Source organism: Equus asinus, chromosome 27 (genome assembly GCF_041296235.1).
Source record: "Equus asinus isolate D_3611 breed Donkey chromosome 27, EquAss-T2T_v2, whole genome shotgun sequence".
NCBI lineage: Eukaryota > Metazoa > Chordata > Mammalia > Perissodactyla > Equidae > Equus > Equus asinus.
This window is the reverse complement of record NC_091816.1, coordinates 18,074,578-18,098,310: the sequence shown is the minus strand read 5'-3', so window position 1 is coordinate 18,098,310 and position 23,733 is coordinate 18,074,578. Positions and strand designations below refer to the sequence as shown.

At 35.1% G+C, this 23,733-nt stretch overlaps 1 protein-coding gene across 7 annotated transcripts in view; it reads right to left on the bottom strand.

Moving 5' to 3' along the window:
- Positions 1 to 5,754: 5,754 nt before the first annotated feature.
- The window catches only part of TUSC3 (tumor suppressor candidate 3), a 214,505-nt gene continuing 196,526 nt past the window's right edge, over positions 5,755 to 23,733 (bottom strand). For 3 of the 7 annotated variants that reach the window (XM_014847813.3, XM_070499803.1, XM_044760517.2), the window contains 3 exons: positions 20,020 to 20,110; positions 13,372 to 13,434; positions 5,755 to 6,927 (listed from right to left, as the gene is read on the bottom strand). In XM_014847813.3, coding sequence (XP_014703299.1) covers positions 13,416 to 13,434; positions 20,020 to 20,110 — 110 coding nt within the window. In that variant the 3' untranslated portion in view covers positions 5,755 to 6,927; positions 13,372 to 13,415. Of the gene's footprint in view, positions 6,928 to 13,371; positions 14,301 to 20,019; positions 20,111 to 23,733 lie in introns of all 7 variants that reach the window. The other 4 variants (XM_014847814.3, XM_070499800.1, XM_070499801.1 and 1 more) reach the window with 2 other exon arrangements.

The following is a 23,733-nucleotide window of genomic DNA, read 5'->3' as shown; positions in this document are numbered from 1 at the left end:
TCCTCTGTATGAGATGAATTTTTCTCTTTTTCTTTCAAAGTTCTGTTTTGATTCTTGACAGTTTTATAATAATCTATCTTGATGAAGACCTCTTTGGGTTGAATCTGTTTATGAACTTAGGAGCTTCGTGGACCTGGATGTCCATATTACTCCTAGATTTGGGACATTTTCAGTCGTTATTTCTTTGAAAGAGCTTTATGTCTCTTTCTCTATTGCTTCTTCTGGAATTCCCATAATGTGCAAATTGCTTTCCTTGATGGTGTTCTATAATTCACATAGGCTTTCTTTACTCTTTTTCATTTACTCTCTTACGACTGGATAATTTGAAATGGTTCATCTTTGAGTTCAGATTCTTCTGTTTTAGTTTGCTGTTGATGTTCTCTATGGCATTTTTCATTTCATGAAAAATTGTATTGTTGTATTCTTCAGCTCTAGAATTTATGCTTTTTTAAAAAATATTTCTCTCTCTTTACTAATTTTGTTCACATACTGTTCTCCTGATTTCATTGAGTTTGTCTACTTCTGTTCTCTTGTAGCTCTCTGAGCTTCCTTATAACTATTATTTTGAGTTATTTGCAGGCAATTTATAAATCAATGAAAAATTGTGTTCCTTTGGTGTCATATTTTCTTGATATTTCATGTTTCTTGGAGTCTTGGGTGGCTGCTTCACATTTGAAGCTGCAGTTACATCCTCCAATCTTTACTGACTGGCTTCAGTAGAGAAAGACCTCTACCCTTCAGCCTTCCTATGGCTTCTTAGACTTTATCTGACCTTTCCTATGGATGCATCTGCTCCATGTTTCTTGTTCTCTCTGAATTGGGGGATGGGGGATTCTTAAGACTGTATACCTTCTCTCAATCCTGCAAAGCCAAGCTGTGCGCTGAGAGCCTTCCATGTGCTTTCCCTAGGGCTGTGCCCTGAAATGCTCCTGTTTGTGTGCTTTCTCCCAATCCTGCAGTCAGGCCAGCTTTCTGTGTGTGCTCACTAGCCATCTAAAAAGGCTCATGCTCACCACCCACAGGGAGTTGACCACTGCAGGGGTGGTGTGGTGTGTGGGTGAGGCACGTGGAGTGTTGATGGTACCTGTGAGACAGTTGGGGTTGGGGAGATTTGCTGGCAAGGCATCCCAGCAGCTTGTGAACAGGCCTGCTCATGAAGTCCTTGAAGTGGTTAGTAAGATCTGTGTCCTTCTGAATTCTAAGCTCTGGCCACTATGCTTCCAGCTTCTCCCTGCCCCTCAGCCTTACAGATCCTTCAGTACAATGGGTGGGGCAAGAAAGAAGCAGGCCTCCTTGGCAGTGTCCCATACAGTGGAGGAGGCCAGGCACTAATCACTACATTCTCATCTTCCCCCATGGGAGAAATTGTGCTCTGAGGTTCTTTCTCTTGGCCCTGAGCTATGCCGCCTGGTGTGAGAGGTGACGCAGGCAATGTAAAACTGTGCCTCTTACCCTCTTCAGTATGTCCAATTTTGTATGTTCATTCCAACAGTGTGCTAGAACCTCTCCTGTGGATCCAATACAAAGGCACTATCACCCATGGGTGATTGTCAAAACTGATTTTCTGGTGGGGGTGGGAATGGTAGAAACTCCTATTTTGACATCGGTTCCTCTTCAGTCCTTCATATGACATTGAGTTATTGTCTAGTGTCCTTTCATTTCAGCTTGAAGGACTCTCTCTAGCATCTCTTGATAAGGTAGGTCTACTAACAAGAGAGTTTTCCAGGTTTTGTTTATTTCAGAAGGTCATAATTTATCCTTCATATTTTAAAGATGATTTTGCCAGGTATAAAATTCTTGGCTGACAGTTTGTTTCAGCACTTTAAAAATGCCTTCCTGCCTCCATGGCTCCTAATGAGCAATCAACTGTTTATCTTACTGAGGACCCCCTGTACATGTCAAGCCACTTCTCTCTTGCTGCTTTTAAGTTTTTCTCTTTATCTTTTGACAGTTTGATTATGATTTGTCTCAATATAGATCTTTTTCAGTTTATATATATACATATATATATATATGTGTATATATATATATATATATTTAGAGTTTGTTGAACTTTTTGGACATTAGATTCATGTCTATCTTCAAACCTAGGAAGTTTCCAGACATTTTTTCTCCAAATATTCTTTGTCTTTTTCTCTATCTCCTCCCCTTATGAGAATTCTGTTATGCATATCAGTATGCTTAACATGTCTGATGGGTCTTCATTCTGTTTACTTTTCTTCTTTTTTTGCTCCTCAGAATGGATCATTTCAATTGACCAAGCTTCAAGTTCACTGATGCTTTCTTCTCCTGTTCTGCTCTTGAGTCCCTCTCAATAAATTTTTCAACTCAATTATGGTACTTTTTTGCTTCAGAATTTGTATTTGACTCCCTTTTATAATTTTTATTTCTTTATAGATATTCTCTATTTGGTGAAACAATGTTCATGTTGTTTCCTTTAGTACTTTGCCTATGGTTTCTTTTAGCTCTTTGAGTGTATCAAAGACAGTTAAAGTCTTTATCTATGAAGTCCAATGTCTGTGTTTCTTCAAGGACAGTTTGACAACATCTTTCTTTCCTGTCAATGGGCTATACTTTCTTGTTTCTTTGAATGCCTCATATATATACATATATATGTGGATATATATGTGTGTGTGTATATTTTTTTATATATTTATATATTTATATTTTTATATATATATTTTGTTTTATATATATATATATATATATATTTTTTGTAAACTGGTCATTTTGAATATTGTGACAACTCCGGAAATTGGATTCTGCTCCCTTTTCTTAGTTAGTTTTTGTTGCTTGTTGTGGGTTGTAGTTTTTTAGTAACTTTTTAAAACTTTATTCTTTGTCATTTGTGGCCTGTGATATTTCTATTTCATTAGTTTAGTGACCAGCTAGTGAGCTAGTGGTTTGACAGAGTTTTCCTTAAATGCCTGGAGACAAAAAGAAAAAGAAAAGAAAATATTCTCCTGGTCTTTGCAGACTGGCTGTGTTGGGGCACCCTTCAATATTTCTCTTGGGTGTTCACACAACTCTGCTTTAGCCTTCACTTCCTGCTTGGGCTGGGTGTAAAGATCAGCAAGAGGTAAAAGCTGAGGGTCTTCTCAGGTCTTTTCTGAGCATGCATCCTACCCTGGTTATGGGCACGTCCTTCAAGATTTCTTAGAACATATGGGAGCTTTCCAAAGCCCTTATTCCCCAAAGCATTTCACTCCCTAGCTATTCCTCCCAGGTCTTCACCTCGACGTCTATGGTTTATTCCAACTGTTATCTTTTGCCCCAGGCAGCAGCATGTTCATTGGACTTTCAAAGTTTTAGAGAAACACCCTCTTTGCGCAGCCACTTTCCACCTTGAGAAACTTGTGAGTTTCGTGAAACAAAGGAAGCCCCTTGCATCAGTCCTCCTGGGAGTCTCTAGACAAGTCAAAACAAACAGTATTCCTTGGGAACAAGGTCCATTCTGCTCCCTCTAGAACCAGACACCCCAACAATTCCATAGGCTGCAGTTTTCAAGACCACTACTGACTGGGAGGATGATGGGGGAAGCCTAAGATAAAATGCCATTAAGCTATCTTACTGGGTTTCAGTAATCTTTTTTCTTGTTTAAGCATTCACTTGGTTGCTTTAAATCTTTCACTATTTTCCAGCCTTTAGACAAAATTAATTCTGACAGTTTTTATAGTGTTTCTGGGGGGGGGGGGTAGGTCCTTAGAGTTCCTCATTCTGCAATTTTCATTGACATATATGCATAATTTTAAATGGAAGTAGACACATGAACATTTGGGTTAATGTGACATGATTTTCATATTATAGTCTGAATGTATTATGTTTTATTAAAACTTTGTAAATAAAACACTTTATAAATCCTCAAGACTGTTTATATGATATAAACATTTGCATATATTTCAAAAATATAAGTAGATTTTTCAAAAGTATGAAAAATTCATAAGTGACATGCTTATGAATTATATAAGGGAATTCAGGGGCTAAAATATACATATTTATATCCTTTGAGTGTGACTAGCTACCATGCTCCCCCTTTTCCTACTATGAGAAAAATATTATTAGATATATTATTGGTCTGACTCATTATAGCTTCTTGGTGGAGTATGAAAAATATCTTGTTTTAATATTTTAAACTTAATGTTCCTCAGAGTCCACAAAGGTTATTAACATTAGGTCTCCAAGGGTCCATTCAAATGTTTTGTTCCTAGATGCTCTAGCTAATGTGTTTTCCCCTGTCATCAAGCCTTCTTAAAATGTGTTTTTAACATCACTGATCTCAAAATAATATGTCATGTCTTATTTAGAATAACTACTTCCTTCATGTACCCTTACGGAGGTTCTCATAATATCAAGAAAGGAAATACTTGTCAAATTCCATGGTTACAAGATCTAATCTCCCCAAATCACCATGCTTGCAATTTTAATTGACAAGGGATATTATTTTATGTACAAAAGAAAATTACAGTAAACAGACGACATTATTGGGCTTACTCATGTGAATATCTAACACAAGCAACAGTACGCTGAGCAAAATGCAACAGTATTCATCAGATGTCATTATAAAGTGAAACTCCTTTGACGGAATTTTACATCAGGATTTTTCTCTCCAACTGAGTAGTAAAGTAGTTCTTTTTATCCTATCTTGAGATTCTTAAACATATCATTTTTAAGGGAGTCTTTAATACAGTGAGTCTGGTTAAAAAGTGACACTGGAGGATATAACATACCACATACAAATTAATTTTCAATTTAAATTGGTTGGCCAAGCTAAAGGTATCATACTATGTATGTGATTTTGCACATGCTCTGTTCTGAAAGCAAACTATACTTGGGCCATTCTTTGTAGTTACAACTTACCTTGAAGCAGTTTATTTCTCTCTAGAATCACTTCCCTGATGCAACAATTGTCTATAAAGAAGCAACAGCTTTTTAAACTATGAAATTCTGGAAAAAAACATTTATAGTTGGCATATATTTACTGTTCAGAAGAAATTACATAATTTAGACTAGAAAACTTTTACTATCTGGGATGGCAGAATTCTCCTTACCTCAGTCACAGTGTCTGAGAACTATCTGACTTTGGTCATGATTAAACACTATTAAGCTTTACAGAGAGATTAGATGTGTGTTGTTAATATCATTTAATCAATTGCATACCTGCTAGAAGAATTTTGAGCTTTAAGGGGACAAAAAAAAGTAATTATAACTAACAAATGTTAATTATAAAATGTAGCCTCAAACTCCAATTGTAGTGTCTGTACTGAATGGACTTTAGAAAATGTAAAAATACTCAATGGATTCAGATTGACAGGTCAAGTGCTCCTTAGGGATAGGCATTAAATAAATGATTATGATCACATATTGCTTTTCCATAAATGCCATTCCAATACTAAATTTATCAATCTTTGAATAGGAAATAGGGGAATTGATGTGATTTTTAATAATAAATTTGGGAATATGTGATAAAGTTAACATAGGTCTGAATTATTACATAATTTTCACTGAATATCATGTTCTGAAAAGATAGCTTTCTTCCTGCTGGCACACATACTGCCTTGGGATTTAACTTAATATGCCCTGATAGGGTTTTATATTTCCCGTTCTTTATTCTATTTCATAGATAAAGTAAGTAAATTTCGTGTATGTAGACCTGGTTCCTGTTTGAGGCTATATAGTTGGAACTCCCAACTAACAATGTTCTCCACACTCTATTATTCAGATTTTAATGAAAATAGATAACAAAGCCTAAAAAAATGAAGAAAAACAAAAAGTTTATTGGACTAAATAACTGTGTTTCTAAATTCTTCTTTGAGTAGCACCACAGAAAATAAAGATTCAGGTTTGAGAGTTTGAAAGCCTAGTTACGTGCTCTATTTTTTATTCTTTTTGGCTTTCTCCTTCTAGTACTTCTACAAGTCAGACAAAATTTACATTTCCTGTCTAATTTACAGAGTTGTTGTGAAGAACAAACACCATAACATATGCACAAGTCCTTTATAAACTATAATAGGACATACAGACATAGTAATGGTTAGACTCCTATATTTGGTTTTCAAGAAAGCTTCACATTGAGTTGCTCACTCATATTAGGATAACTAACCTTTACCTAGAGTCATGGAACGAGCTTTTGATGGCAAGTGTCCTCCATAAAACACAAGGGGAAATGGTGAAGGTGGGTTACTTTTGTGGTTTTAAATCTGGATTCCTGGATGAAATTTCTAAAGTTGAAGAGGAATTAATTCCAAGTTCTGGTGTGTTGCTTCCATTGCCTGATGCTTTAAGGCAGGCTGATGTAGTCATGTTTGCTTTAGATTTACATTCTGGGAAGAAATCCCATTTTCCAGGTTAGGCATCCAAGATGTAGTAGGTACTATTCATCCAGCTCCCTATCCTATACACCTTTGTCTAGTTATGATTAATAAAAACAAAACACTATTTGTAACCATACATGTCCTTTATAACTGAAACAGTAGTACGTATAATTTTTCAGCACATGACATGTTTTCATGCATATACCTTATCTTTGTACAACCCTAAGAATTCTTTAACATACATTTTATGGTTTTCCTTTACTAACAATGTGGTTTTCTTTACTAATGAGTGAACAGTTCTAAAACATGAATTCATAGTTACATTGTCATTTTTATGTCAATTCTATAGCATACACTGAATATAATATGCTTGAAAAACACTTCGATGTTTCCTTTGTTCTTTGCAGTGCTAACATTAAATTTAACCATCCGTTTCTATAAGTTAAATTGACAAGGAAAACTCATATTTAAAAAAATGATACAAGAATAAGCTTAGATTATCACAATCAACATGGAAATGAACTCAAGAATTCAAACTAGTATGTCAGGAACACTTTATCTTCATGGTAAACATTCACTTTATGCAAATCCCACTTGGCTTCATTTAATTAAAAAGCTGAAAAAGAAAGAAAATTATGTTCTGAAAATAAGGAAAACACAATATGCTTTTTATTTCATTCTAAATCAGTACATGTAAATATAACATAAAAAGCCATAATTATATTTACCTCATTCTAATTTTTATCAGGGCAACTTCTCTGAACTAGTTTCTGCAAAGGGGTCAGGCTTGTGGTGAGAATGGGTCGGGGGTGGGAGAAGATGCTTATAAGAACTTGAACTTGTGGTATTTAAGTTTGGGTAAAATATCCTATTTCTGTGAGCCACTCTCATTACTGGCTAGACCAACAGTTAAATCAGCATTTCAACTGGCAAAGTGGGGGAAATAAAGGGAATGAATTGAAACAAATATTTGAAGTGGGTCATTTCAATGTCCTAAAGAAAATATTTTTCTCATCATTCAATCTATAATTCATTTACTTACATAAAATAAACACTTGATATTTTTAAATGAAATATATAATTTCATTATATTGAACAGCCAAAAAGAATGCATACATGAACCATAAAGTGTCATCAGATTATGACAAAACATCACAAATAGATGATCGTACATACAGAAGTAAAAGGTAACTATTTTTCTTAACTTCCCTAAGCAAAGCTTTAATCTATGAACAGAAATTTAAGTTTGTAAAATGATAACTCAATTTAAATAATACTAAGCTGCTTTTGTCTGATATTTGTACCTTTCTCCTAACATGTGGCATATTTTTTTAAGTCTTGACAACCTAAGAACTTTGTAGGACGATCAGACACAAACCAATTTTTAACTAAATCTTAAAAAAAAAATGAAATGAGTGGTTACTGTAGTCGAAAAGCCATGTAATTGGAAAACTGTTCAAACTAGTGCATTGAATATTTGGAGGGTTAAATTATAATATCCTAGGCATATATTGCTTGGTCTTTCTGAACCTCGGTTTCCTCATTAGTGAGAAGAATGCTTGTTTTGGATGATCCCCAAAGTTCTTTCCAGTGCTAACATTTTATGATCCTAGGTGTTAAAAGTAAATATATAGTTTAAAATATGTATTAAAAATTATACAAAGTACTTATGCATAATACATAAAATATGTTATTTATTATATAAATTAAAATATAAAGTAATTATGCAATAAAAACAATTACTCTGTTTCTGAGGAATATTAAATTAAAAGATAGAAATCAGGTGCTGCCGTCTATCTAGACACAGCAAGACACTGCTTCTGTTTTTCAAAATAACAAATGATGGCTGAAGCACTGCAAGGGTAACCAGCTCCATGAAGAAGGAAGCCGGCAGTAAGTCCGGCACAGCATTCAGCTATAGTTGCTGTTCAAGCTGCATGATCCTTAACAACACTGATGGCAAAGCAGATCGATGTGTCCCTTGTAGAAGAACCCTTTGGCTTTCCTGTCTTCAATGACAAGCTTGCCTTTAAGACAAAACTAACTGAAGGATGAGGGTTAACGAAAAGAGAAAACTCGATCACGAAATATTTTAAACTGTCATTAAACTCAGGAAAATTCTAAGAAAGAAACTGAGGATTTGTAGTTTTTCTTCTTTTTTTTTTAAAGGACTGCTCTGAACATTTCAAGCCATGAGGCACTAAAGGATCATCTTTTATCACTGCTAAAAATATTACCACCATAAAGGCAAAAATCAGAACATGACCCTTTATGATCATTTTATACTTCCTGACTTTTTGTAGCTAGAAAGGTTAAAAAGGTTCCATAATTTTTAGATGTTGCTATATTCAGAGTAAAAGGATCTTTATATTTTTGTAATATTAAAATAGACTAAGAATCCTTAGTTACCACACTATTTGTGCCAGGGTTTTTTCCAAATTGAAATACTTCATTATCTTAAAAAAGCTGTTACAACAATCTTTTGTTTATATCTTATTATGAAATGACATATATTTCCTTTTGAACTAATCCATCTATTTATTGTCCTACAGTAAAGGATGAATCCAACAGAGTACTTCCTACTCTTTTATGTTTAAAATAATCTCTTCCATAAAATGTTATAAAAACTTCTTTACAAGTGTTTGTTTAAGACACCAGAAAGACTTGAAGCACACCAAGTGTCAATGTTTTGTTAGTTAAAATGTTTCTTAGAAAAGTATGGACTTTTATTCTCTAGGTAATCGTTCAACAGTTCATGATTTTTTATTTTCATTATATAAATATTAAATGTCCAAGGTGTGTTCCAGTGTGAATTTTTAATATTGATTTTATCACTCAAGAGATTACTCCCTCATTCCTAGCTATCAGAGTCTGACATATTTTTTTTCCTTTTCACATTTACCTGTCTAATAATTCTGATGTATAGTCTAAGAGTTCTCATACATCTATGCTTCTAGCAGTGCTTGGATTTTTATCTTTCCTAATAATGCTTATCATAAAAATGTATAAAAAGCTTTTATATCATACTTAAAAACTGCCGAGAATAGTAAAAACTGAATAAATTCCTCTTATTTGGAATGTACTTTTCAGTGTTGTGGTCTGTTTCCTCAGAGAGAAGCTGCCCTGGGTGCCATCATCAACTTCTGTCTGGATTCCTCTCCACCCTCTGTCATGAGCTCGTTATAGTTCACGGTGGTCTGCACGTGCATAACGTTGACTACCGAGACTGGCTTATTCTGAAGTGAATACACACATGGTCAACTTTAACTCAGGTAGCGATATAAGATGGAGGCTCTTTGGCGAGTGCAGTGAATTGTACACAGGGAGATTAGATAGCAGGCCAGAACCAGCCAAATATGCCCCAGAAGCTACCCCTTCTCCTAGACTAAAGGGATGCAACTATTCCCTTCAGGTCTGTGTAACCTGATTATTGCTCACAGCATATCAGGGATGCAGAGGGGCTCTGTGCATACAAAGAAGGAAGGAGATGAAGATCTCTAAACACTTCTCTAAGTCTAGCTTTCTCCTAACTGCTCCTTCACTATAGTAAACACTCAGGACTTAGATAAAAATGCAGTCCTTGACTTGCTGAGGAACTTCTAAAAGTTCATTATTTTAAATTCAAAATAAGTTTTTCGAGAGAAACATTATTTAAAGTGGAAGGTATCTTCTCATTCAGGCCCAAAGACAGTCATTTTCAATCAGTATTCAACAAAGACTTACTGATTATCTATTGTGTAGAATAATATTGTGCATAGAAGGGTGTTGCAAGAAATGGAATGATTGAAAGTCATGGCCATTATGTTTCTTTCCTAGAGGAGAGAAAGACCTGGACACAATTAAGTATAACACAATGACATAGTTGATATGACGGCAAGTCAAAGTGGTACAGGAACTCAAAAACAAGCAAACAAAACAAAACTCTGGCTTTGAGAACAAGTGGAATGAAGGGATAGCAGCCTAGGCTCAAGGAGCTGACTGAAGAAAGGCACCAAAGTCAGAAAAAACATCAAGCGTTGTGTCCGGTATGGCTAACCCAGGAGTCAGCATACTTTCTGTAAAAGGCCAGAAAGCAAATATTTTAAACTTTGTGGGCCATAGGTCTCTGGTGAAACAACTCAACTAAGCCATTGGGAGTACAAAAGCAGCCATAGACAATACATAAACAAATAAATCTGGCTGTGCTCCAATAAAACTTTATTCATGGACACTAAAAATTTGAATTTTGTCTGATTTTCACATGTCACAAAATAATCCATTTTTCTTTTTCTTTCTCTCCTTTGTTTTTTTTTGCAATGATTTAAACCTGTTCAAACCATCCTTAGTTGTGTGGCACACACAAATGGGAAGCAGCCTAGTTTTGGCCCACCGGCAGCAGCTGCGGACCCCTGCACTAAGCCACAGGGTACACTGAAGGCCGTCCTATGAGCAGAAACAGAAGAGACAGACGGAACCAAACTGAAACGAACTTAAGGTGATTTATACGGTCGGATTATTACGCAGTTAGCAAAATCATATCGTAGAAGAAAAGTTAACGGCACTGAAATATGATCATGACATATGAAAGGAAAAAAAGCATCTTACAAAATATGTATGGTATAATTCTTTCCTAGGTTCAAAGTATATACAAGCCAAACTGTTGACATTGATAATCTGGGTGTTGGGATTATGAAAAATTTTATTTATTTCATTTTGCTTATCTGTATCTTCCAGAAGGAACATGTATTAACTTTTCCTTCCTCTTTCTTGTTAGCCATTAACGAATTTTGATGAAGAAGTAACACAATCTGGGCATATCTTAAAAATAATTCTGCATTCATCTAGAATAAGTGATGGCTTATGGACGATAATGACTATATGTAGGAGATAAGTTAGGAGGCTGGTGATAGTCTGAAAAAGATACTGCGTACATCAATTAAGACAGCAGCAGTGGGAATAGAAAGCTATGGAGACCCAAATGACTCCAAGGTTTCTACCTTGTATGGGTGTGAGAATAACAATGTGTTAGGGAAAATGGGGAGAAGGGGACAAACGGGTGGAAACAGAGATGAGGTTGGTTTTGGACATGGTAAGGGTGAGGTCGTAATGTGGTATTGAGGTCTGGTTCTATATCTCAGGAGAAACGTCAGGATTTGATATGTACCTTTGGACTGCGAAGTAATCTAAAAGGAAAAAGGAAGGTGTAAGAGTGTCATGTTATAAAATCTAAGTTATAACATTTCAAAGAAAAGCTGGTCAACTAAAGTGCCAGAAAGGTATTGTGGGTTGCAGAATGAGAAGAAACCTCTGGATTTGGTTACTGGGTGGTCACTGGAGACCCATATTATATGGAACCAGTGTGTTTGTTCCTTTTCTCTTCCTGTGAAATATCTGAACAGGCACCAAATAGTGGTTTGCGTTTCGTTTTTTGTTTTTACTTATCTTGAATTAATTACTCTATCTGTTCTCAGTGTTTTGAAAAAAGTCAGAAAGTACACAGTGCTCTTTAATGAATGAATTCTGTCCAGTTGGGAGCTGGTTAACTTCTCTACTGAGATCCTCAGCTGGACAGAATTTTCTTGTGTATTGTTCTTACTTCCTCTTCTCAAACTGGGGAAGGAGTCAGGGAGACGTAATGGTTACATAATGACACTGTTTTACGGAAATCATCTATGTGGTTAAGGAGCAGCTGCTCAGATTTCGTTCTGATATCCAAAAAAAGTGCAAAACGGAGGAAAAGCCTTGCTTCCTTACTCAGAGCACGGATAAGCCACTAGTTGAATTTCCACTCCTGTTCCATTGGCCTTGTAGTTAGTGGAACTCAATGATTCATGGTTAAGAGTTTTTAACCTTTACTCTATATCCCTAAGTGTTCTAAGGGGATGCAAGGGAGAAGTACATTATGGCTGTTAACCAGACTCTTTAGCCAAAAGCCCAGCGGCTCTCTTCTTTGTAAAGGATTACTGAACCCAGAAAAGTCTTCAAGTCTGAAGTAAATGATCTAAAAAAAGGGCTAAAGAAATTCAGGATTTTACTAGGAGTAGAGAAAGAGATTTTGGGAGTGGAAACCCTTCTAATCTATAGTTACACAAGGTAACAGCTGTGAAGTCCAACTACTGCTAAGGCTACTTCTCTACAACACCCTACACAGAGAGGGACATTGAGTAAGAGTTTTGATGACATGATTAACAAGTAGGCACAGTCAGAAACATGGATCCTAGGTCTAGGAGGAAAAGGAACAATAAAGCCAGTATGTAGGGTAAGGTTGGGGATTAGGTAAAGAACAGAAAAGTCTTTTAGACTGCAGGGCCTTCCTACTCTTTCCCTGCTTCCAATGGGTTGCTAAATGGTGGAGTTTCTGCCAGAGGAAGAAAGTTGCATTTCCACTATGGAAATAACCCTCTAGATTGCCTCAGATGTACATGTCTGCTCAGACTGTGTTTGGAGGTTTGAGGAGTGGAATGTGCAGTGCAAAATCCAAAGGCCTGGATCCTGAATTTTCTACAAAAATTACTTTGGATTTAGGTGGAGGTTTCTAATATCTATTTCTGAAATTATCAAATGTTGATTTAAAAAAACATTTTTTAGTATACATTTAGAAGACTTGTATTTTGTTTTATTTTCTTGGATATTAAGGTTTATGCTGTTTGTCAGTGGGGAAAGGGATTTGACTACATTTTTTCCTAGGAAGAATTAAATATATTTCTGTCATTTGTTTTCGTTCTGCCTTCCTCTCTAAAGTAATAAAACAGAGAAGCAACCACATGGAATTGTATTTTGTTTGGAGTGGAAGGCACATGCATTTATATGAATATTATGGTTTACAAATATATACTGTTTATCAAATAGTTAATTCCATGGGTCCAAGTCTATTTATAAGAAATTTTTATCAAAGGACTTGTTCCTGTAGCTGCTAAGTACAATACCCTAAGACTGGAATATGAGATTCCCACAATGGAAAGTTACCTTACTTTTGTAAAACAATAGTTTGCTCTAACTTGTCTTACTTATGAGATAAATATCATGGTCATTATTTGAAAGATGAGGAAAACTGAGGCTCAGAGAAGATTAAAAGACTTGCCTGAGGTTACAGTTTTAAAGTGCCATGGTCCAAATCACATCTTCTCACTCAAAGTCCAGATCACTTTCCAATACACCACAATGAAATACAACAATATGGAAAAAATAGTCCTTAAGATTCAATTTCCATTTGTACAATATTATTACAAGATCTAGCACTGTATTCTTTACCTAGATAAGATTGGGGATAGACAATGGTGCGTCCATAGCACTGTAGCTCTTCTCTAAATCATCTCTAAGTCTTTGGTTTTTTACATCATTCTTCAAAGCTGGAACTCAGCATGAGAAAGGCAATCCCAGAGAGGTTCTTATCAATGAATGTATTGTGGGTTGATCACCACACCATTTCTATATTATTTTTCTATTGGTACAGCTCAAGATTGGATTGTGTTTTTTCTGCCGAGGAACGATCTACAGCTAAGCTGTAGAAATGAATGTGATAGTGCTATACACTGTACTTCCTGGGATTTTTTTTGCCTTGCTGTGCTTGTTCACTATCACACTTTTCTTAAAATTCACATGAATATCTTTCATTTCTAGCTGTTATTCTGTACTTTCGCTTACTGAATGTCAATCCATTTTTCGTTGTTATTCATCATCTCTCAAAGTAACCAAGGACATCATGAATTATAAGTATCATTTTAAGACAATGGAAGATAGTTTTTATGTCCATTGTAAGCTTAATATATATTTTTATTCTTCTGTTTTTTGATGCCAGCCCACTCAGAATCAATTTGAGGTTGCAATAAGTATCTTTAGAGCTCAGGTCTCTGGAATAATCATCTTTCCACACACCACACATCCCTGTAGGTGTGTGGAACAACCCGACAACTCCATGGGGTGTCATTTGATGTGAATTCCATCTTCTGGAGTTGTGCAATGTGGCAAACCAGTACTCTTCTCTTCACTATGTTTCTATCTTAATGGTTCCTGTTGCATTTAGACAAGGAACAAACAAGAAACGTTCTTGAGTAAACAGTCAATTAACAAGTCTTTGAAGAGCACCTGCCATGTGCACAGCACCTTGGAGACATAAAAAAGGTATTTTCAAGGACCCTTCTCTAAAATACCTTAGAATGTGCTAGAATGGAAAGGACTTCAACACACAAAACAGTTATATATGAATACTTAATGAAAATGTAATGCAGTTAACATTCTACCGAATAATCAAGTGCTAAACGGCTAATACAGGTAAGAGGCAGGAGAAGGAAGGAATGTTTACTGAGAAGCCACTCCATGTCAGGCACTGCAAATTGATTATATAATTTATCTCCACAATTATACCAACTTTACAGATGAAGAAACAGGCTTAACAAAGTTAAATATCTTGGCAAAAGATACAGAAATAATAGACAAATTTAACAATTGAGACTGCCGGCAACCTCATAAAAACGCTATTTTAGAGGTGAGGAGAAATGAGACTCAGAGAAGGTAAGTAACTAACTCCAAGACCCAAAGTTAGTGAAGAGAGCATCTAAGATTCAAACTCAGCTCTGTGTGTCTGCAAAGCTCTTAACTAATACACTCAACTATATGTGGACTTGAACTCAGGTTTCCTAATTCTAAATATTATTTTTCCATTCTACCACACTAGCTCTCTAAGACAACTAAAGAGTCTTATAAAGAGGGAGTCATAGAATTAATACAGAATATTTCATGTTATTTTTCTACTAAAGTAGAGACTATATGTGTCATAACAATTTTCTGAAGAAAATTTTTGTGAGTCAAAAGTGTGTTAGTGGAAAATACTGGGGAAGTAATTATCCATAAGTGAAGATGATCACGTTATCTCTTCGTGCACTTTGCTCTTCTTAGAAAATGGGACAAGCCTTAAAGTTAATCTTTATTTAATATACAAAATGAATTCGGTGCTACTACTGGAATAAAATTATTCTCTGAACTACAGCTTAGATGGTAATTAGATTAAATTCTTAATAATCTTGATATTTCACTGGTACTTTCAAGGGACTCAGGAGCCCAATTAAGTTCATCAAAAGGTTCAGAGAAATCTATTCTTCACTCAACTGAATCATGCAAATATAAAACAACAGTTACCTAATCTTCAGTATAAAGAAAAGTCCTGCTTAGGAAAAAAGCAGATTAAATATCAATGAGTTTAAAATATTTATGTCAGAATTAATAATGATAATTAGTATCAAATATTCATTGAGTAATTAATACCATGTGCCATTTACCATGTACTAGGCAATGTGCTCAGTGACTTACACGCATTCTCTCATGTAATTCTTACAACAGTCCAATGAGGTATGTAAAACTTTTTCCATTTACAAATGAGAAAACCAAGATTTAGAAAAGTTAAGTAACTTGTCCAAGGTCACAAAGCTAGTAACAAGCAGATCAGGGATTTAAATGAGGAAAGTCTGCTTATTGAAACTTAAAAGACAACCTGGAAGAATTTAGTAATGGCAGGAAACATACTGACACTGTAGATGCTGTAAGATTTAAGGGACTAGGATAAACATTTAAAATGGACTTTTATCCCCTTCAGCAGGTACATAGATCAACCAAAAAAATAGCAGTGAGAAGATATGATGGGCACAAATGTTTATGGTTTTGTGAGGTGTAAGATTAAAATAAAAACAAATGAATAAAAACCAAAAAGATCACTCTAAATGGAAGAAATTAAAGGCTGCAGATTAAACAGAGTTCAAAATTGCGAGGAAATAATGAAACAATTAGTTTAAAGATAATTTCGTACATAGTTCTCTGGATCAGTGGTATTTCTTGGTACAAAAGTTATAATTTACAGAAATTTAAAAGGAAGACAGCAAGGGCTACGAAAAGCAGTGGCACTACACCCAAGAAAGTATGTACTTCAGCACTGCAGCTAAAACCCCTGGCAGAAGGTCATTTTCAAATTAGTAGATGGTGTTATGTTCAAATGTGCATTTCTCAAGAGTATTATCCAAAGCACAGGTATTATCTAAAGTAGGTAGAAGTGGGAGGTTTTTTCATTCTTTTTGAAGAAAAATGTGTATTTGTCCTTGCAGCTCATCTCAAAGTTAAGGATATGGTATTGGCTGAGAAACTATTCTTCAATGTCTGTCTGTCACAAATAATTGGATTGATTTAGCTCTTGGTCCCCAGGGTTTATGATTCAATACAGAAGGGCCTAACTCTCTTTTAAGATGGACATCCACAAATGTCTTTTCCCAAGTACTCAAGCCGGGACATACCTTCGGGAATATGTTTGGCAGGTTTTCCTCTTCCTGCAATGATGGTGCCCTGTATCTCATTCTCTCATTCCCTACAAACTGCCTTTATCTGCTTTGAGCAAGGTTTGTTTTTTATCAAATACTATAATGCTGGTGCCCCAGATAAATGCTTCTGGGAATATGACGTGTTCCTTAAGAATGTGGTGGTATGTTCATAATTGACCCAGATGCTCCCATAGGATAATTCAGTGGGAAAAGTCTCTTTTCCTTCTTCATCAACATCTCACCTTTCAACTATTCCCAGAATTATTTCCCTCTTCCTTTCTTTCATTTATTCCCTCTCTTACTCTCGCTTTGCCATCACCTATGCTTTCTCTCCAGAGAACTAGTTGTACAGATGTATATTTTTTCCCCCGTGCTCCCACATTCTTAGAATTGAGCTCAGGATTCATCCAAATCTCTGGTCCATATTCTCTGCAGTCCTTCTAGTAACTTTGCTTTTGATGTTTATCATCTATTACCATGATCATTCACAAGAGAATTGATAAAATTTCTCAGAAAAAAAAATTGTTCTGAAGGAAAATGATGCAATGGAATAAAAACAAAACCCAAAGCAGTATCTCCCAGTACTAAGGTAACCTTAGCATATATCCATATACTAGGCTAATAAAAATACTAGGCTAATAAAAGGGAGTAAAAATTTTCAAATGAGAAATTGGTATATTTTGCTCATAATGCTCGCCTTTACCCTATTTTGCCAGCTCGGAGGGATGATGTAAATGTAATGAAGGGGACATATATCCTATAAACCTGACAGAGCAAGAGAATATGAGTATGAATGATTAGAGAGCGATGATCTCTGAGTGCTATAAGGATTTATGGAAGTTTGACGAGCAATTCGCCACTATATCCATGGAAAAGGCAGAATGCAGAAAAGCAGCTAACAATGAAAGTTCTTAAGATGCTGAAGAAATATTAGAAAGCTCTAATGTGGTATGGGAAGAGACAATTAAACCAAAAGAGTTATTTAAATTGGACAATGGAATAGGGGGATAACTAAATTATGAAACAGCACAGCAAACAACAGAGAGCTCTGAAGAGCCGTGCAACACCAGAGTCCTGCCTTCCATTGCTCTGCAGTGCCACCTCACACTCTTCTAGCACGTCTGGTTTCCCAAGCTTCTGTGCCAGGCTCTGTTCTAATTCTGTTTCTTGGCAGCTCCTTTCTATGGTTTTTCACCTAACTACGTCAAATTTCATATTCACAAACTACTCTTGGGCATGATTTCCATCTCTGACTTCTTACAAGAGATTTCATCTACATTTCCAGCCCCATGGGGCCAGCTGACGGTCAGCCCACTCTTTGGTTAGCCTGGTGGGGCCTTGACAAGGGAGGGGGACTGGCTACACAGTAAGAATGTTCAACACCACATTCCTAAAGAAATAACCAAGCACGTGCTCTGGTTCAGAAATTCTTACTATGTATGTCTATCTAGGTTGAGGCCTAGGATATGTATTTTGAAAAGCATCCTGGGTGATTTATATGTCCATTCCTGGCAAGGAATGAGAGTACTGAAGAGTTATTATACTAAATGCCAACTACTCCTTGGGGAAAAAAGTACAAACTTGAAGACTCTTTGTATGGTAACAAAAATAGTGCTGTCAAATGTAACGTTATTCTATAGAACTAGTAAAAACGTAATCTTTCTCTACCCTCCCTAGTCATTATATTGCTATGTCAGAGAACAGTCTAGATAGGGAGTGATATTCTGTTATGATTCGAGGCTCTGATATACAAGAAAAGCAGAATTTGCTCTTTACCTTCCCCCATTTTCTGTCAACTAAATAGAGGTTAAGAATCTTACAACCTCCCTTATTATACTTTACGTTTTATAAAAACAAAGATGTCTTCTTTGACATATTGTAAGTGCTACAGATTGAAATCAATTACTTTTTTGTTTTTGGCATCCTGGATAAAAAACTTAAGAGAAAAAGAAATATACGGATTCCATTATATAACACATGCAAATCAAACTAAGACTCAAATTATACAGAATCATGATCCTCAATCCTGGGGTAGGGGAAAAAGAAAAACATAACTTCATCTTTCTTGGGTATACTTAACTTTGGATTTGATTAGTCTGATTGTTTCACATTTTCAAAACCAAAATTAGCTGGCTATCTAACATCAAGAATAAAATGAAAAAAGTGGAGACTTTACTTGCCTTTCTTATTACTCTTATTGCCCTGAGAACTAATTTTTTAAAAATTCAGTTTTTAAAAAATTCATTTACACTGCAGGCAGGATTTAAGGCAGATGATCCCACAGCTCGGATCTGTTACTCATATTTCTTCCATTCCTTTAGTATATTTATTTTTAATGGGTGTGGGAAGAAGAGAATTGCAAATGTGTCTCTGCCCACATGAGAAAACAGAGAGGTGGGGCTGAAGAGTCCTATTCTTCCATTACAACCCCATAATCAGGTCTCTCTGTTATGGAATTAGCTTTGTCTCCCAGATGAAGCTATATATAGTTGCCATCATTTATGTGGAAACATTCTCTTAAAATAACTGCACCGTTCACATGTGGAAAGGATGTAAGGCATGACGAGATTTCATTTTCTATCAACATATCACTAATTCTACTATCTCAGCAGAAATAGTCTTCAAAATCTCTGAAAAAGCAAATATAGAACCTTTACTTCTTCATTAGAAGGCTAGGTCAAGCTATTAGGTTCCCTAGAGAAAGAGAAAGCAGAATATTTATTCCTTTAAGAGAAGCTGAGGGAGGAATATGCTCAAGAAGTGAACCTACGCCTAATTCATAAGCTGAACAACTGTAATCTAGCACATCTCTTGCATGGTGCTTTATTAAAAGTATAGTTTGGTTATTAGAATGAATTTTCAACGTCTTCCCACCTCCAAGTATGAAAATATGTTGGTGAAAATCTTACGAGATACTCATTATGACAACTTCTAGTGACCAGAGATTATTTTATCATTTAATTTTCCCTTTCAAATTAGCTTTTATTCGAAAAAGCTAAAACTTTGCAGAATTCAAATGATGATGCAAAGTCCATTAGAACTGAACAGTAGATTATATGAGGAAAAAAGACGGCAAATGAAATAAAAATCATGATGGATAGACAAACCAAGAGAAGAAGAAATTGTGAAGAATTCCACAAAACGTAACCCCCATTTTGTTATATGTATGTATACAATATACATACAATATGATTTTCTAAAATGCAACTGCACTATGCTGGTGAACAGGGATCTCGCTTTATATCTCCTTTGCATAGTCTGTGCTGAACACATGGCAGGTGCTCAGAAACTTGCTTAGCCAAGTTTAAAATCACTCGGTAAATGAGTTAGCTACTTTATATTCATCCTTAAGTATACATTAACCATTGAAATTCCGTTTTTTCTATTAGTTAAAAACGAAAACATTCACATTAGTAAAATGATATTACCTATAAGGATAGCCGTGGTACTTGGAACGAAATATTGAAAGTAGAAAACTGAAGAAGAAAACCACCAGGCCTAAGCCCACTAGGCAAATTACTAGAAAGAAACAGAAAATACCATTAGTGTCTAGACACATGCAATCCAAATGTTTATATTTTTTAAGTGCACTCAATTAATCACAGTATACTTACATTTAATAGTTCATGGCACATACACGTACAACAAACCAGATAATCCAAAATACAATGTATTCATTATTTTCCACGTTCCTCTCAATGCAAATGTACTATTTGGGGTGTGAAAACAACACAAGTGACTGCTCTAAGTCTTGCGGTGGTTTTCTTCTCTTACAGAGTTCCTACAAGTACTAAAATGCCCCAGAGGGATTGAAACAAAACAAAATACGTGATAAACCACAGAAAAGATCATCAGCCCTTGCATTATGAAGCACTGACTAAATTAGCAGAGACATTTGCATTATTAGAATGCTAAATATAATTTTATTCTTTTCAGATGCTATGCAACATCTACCAAGAAATCTAATTTTAGATTATTGGCTGGATTATTGCTTCAGTAAAAGCCTGTAACTTAGAAACAGTTCATCCCAGTGTACCGGAGGCTAGGAATAAAAGCGTGGAGAGTGAGAGAACATGGACTCTGTGAGAGTCAAATGGGGAGAAAAATCCCCCTAAATAACAGGTAACAGTGTCAAAGTATTATCGCTGTTTGTTTTACAAAGGAACAGGGGCACATGTTACAGTAGAATGTGCTACGCTGTGGTCCAGGTTTTCAGTACTACTTTGTCCCAGTCAAGCTGACAATAGGTCAATTATGTTTTTTGTTTTCATAAAAATAAAATATATATACAAGTATATATTTTTATAATATAGAATATATTTATAGTAATATAAATATATTTATAATAATACAAATACATTTATATACATATAACATATAAAACGTATATTTGCATATATATTTTAGATATTTAATTAAACAAGATCCATTGCTATTATTAGCAAAATAAATTTAAACATATTTATAAACTTTAATAGCTTAAAAACCTGAGCCAATTAAACGCAGCTATGTTTAGAACAAAAGATATTTAAAGAAACTGAAATTTATTTAGATCTGTTCTGTAAGTAAAATTAGAGTTATCACTTAATAAGGAATATCTAAACATTTCTTAAGAATTAAATATTTGCACAATACTTGTATCCTTTCATTAGTTTCAGGGAGTTCTTTAAAAACACTGAAAAATATCTAAAATAAGTAATTATAAAAGAAAGGGGAAGACAAGAGAAAAGAGATTAAATGCACTAACAGAAGAAAACAAGGAAAATTAAACAGTTCTACGTGTTTTCATAATGAAATATGATTTAAAAAAATCTTCCAGCATATAAATGAGACCAAGTTTAATTAAATCCTTGAAATTAGGGAGTAGATTAGACATGGCATTGTCAAAATATGGTCTAGAAATGTGTCAGTCAGTTTCATTCAGCTCTGAGGGAGTATCATTCTCAGTTTCGAGTACAAATTGTGCAAAGTCATAAGTGCTTAATAGCATTCAATTGCAGCCTCTGTGACATTTCATCTCAGACCACTCATGCAGTTGAACTTCAAATGAATATTGGTAGAAAATAAAGCAAAAAACACGTTGCCGAATATCACAAAATGAAAAACAGCTTTTTTTTTAATTGCAGAATATCCAAGTATGACAGACACCAGGCACTAGAAACAGCATATTAACAACTCTGCTTACAACAATCTGACTAAACCTAGAATTAATTACATGATGCTTTACTTTACACCTTCCCACATTTGGTATTTTTACCCAACACTTCATTCTTTCCTCTATATCCCCTTTTTTAAAAAAAAATTTTCAGAAGCTGAATAAAAACACTCTATGCATTCCCTTTGCTGCTTTTAGTAGCTCATTTGGTTGTGCTTAATGGGAAATGAGGCTCATGATATGTGATCTAGTAAAACAGAATATATTTACTTGAGTCTATGCAGCGGCACTAAATAATGCTACTTAAGTACTTGTATATGGGGAAGGGAGAGGAATCAGTGAAGAGCGGGGAGTCAGCAATCACGAAATGAACCACTGCAGCCCACACAAGAGAACACACTTGCAAGAAAAAAACACTCTGACAACACAGAAGCATTCTGACCTGGGCAATAATCATCACAGTAGTTGTGTTATATCAAAAATAAAAGTCACACTAGAAGCAAAAAGGAATAATTAAAAAATATATATTTGCTCTCTCTCTCTCTCTCACACCCATGAATAACTAATTTGGCAGTGGGTAGTGATATAGAAATACCTACCAAGAAGAAAGTTGGAAGGAGTGATTTTACAAACTCAATATCATAGACATTGAGAGATTAAAAAATTACTACATATTTCTTACTATTACTTACCTTAATATGACAGGATATACGGTAAATATGTAATCACATAAGAATTTGTCCTTATAAACATTATTTGTCAATCCCAAGAACATCAAATGTTTATTTCAAAAGACAGCATAAAATGATATTCTGAACAATGCCTAACTAAACAAACCAATGTGTTCGTTTCTTCTGTAGTTTCTTTACAACAGCATATAGACAACATCATGGGAAAACAGGGCAGACTACACCGAATATGACACCCAAAACATTTCAACACTTAAGACACCTAAGTATTTGGAAGTCACTATGATTTACTTACATACATGACCCTCTAGCTAAAATTCCATAAAGAAAATAAGTCTATTTTTATTTTAAACTTCTGAATAAATTATTAGTTTTTTTCAGACACTTATGCTCCTCATACATAAATTCTTGGCTTTAAAAAGGGTTCAGAAATGCAAAACATACTGAGAAAAAAGTTAATTATAGGTTTGTGGAGGTATAATAATAAAATCACATGGGGACAATGTTAGTCATAAAAAGGTCTGAGGCAGGAAATACTGAATTTAAGGCCCTCCATTCTTTTCTAACCTACATTCTTCAGAGCAGAAGATTTTTCCATGTGCTCTGTTTTCCTACCAAAATTTGTTACTTTAAAAAAAATGTATTTTTTTCCACAACCCTGAGAGAAATAGTTCCATCAAAGGATAAGACATAGTTAACTTGCTTAAAAACACAAGGCTGGAACTTGGTGGGGTTGTAAATCTTGGAATAACATTGAAGAAGGCAAAGACCCTGGAAAAGATAGTATCAAGAGATGCCCTCTTTTTAAATGTTCGTAAAAGGAAGTTTGGAGGTAATTGCAGGGTACTATAACATTTCAGTGTACAAAACCTTAGCGAAAACTTCGCCAGTCAGTCCCTGAATGCACTTCTGATTCTTGTGGCATAGGGAACACATCATTTGCCAACATAATCTCTAAGACTCAGCCCACAGAATTTCCATCTCTCCCTGTAGGGTGGACGTTACTACAGAGAGCACAGCTTTAGTAGCAATGTGTCAAAGCACCCCTGACAAAGGTGAATGACAGCTCTCCTTTATATGCAATTCCAGAGAAAATCACCTAATCCCATTTTGGAAGAAATATACTTTAAGTACTTGCACACACATCCAAGAAACAGAAGAAAGTAAACCGCAATCTTCCTCAAACCAGAACATTTCTTTCGAAGTTTGTTTACAGAGGACTTTTACATATTTTTCATTTGATTTAAATGGATGTTAAGACTAAAACAAAATTACAAAAATAGCAACACAGACACTTA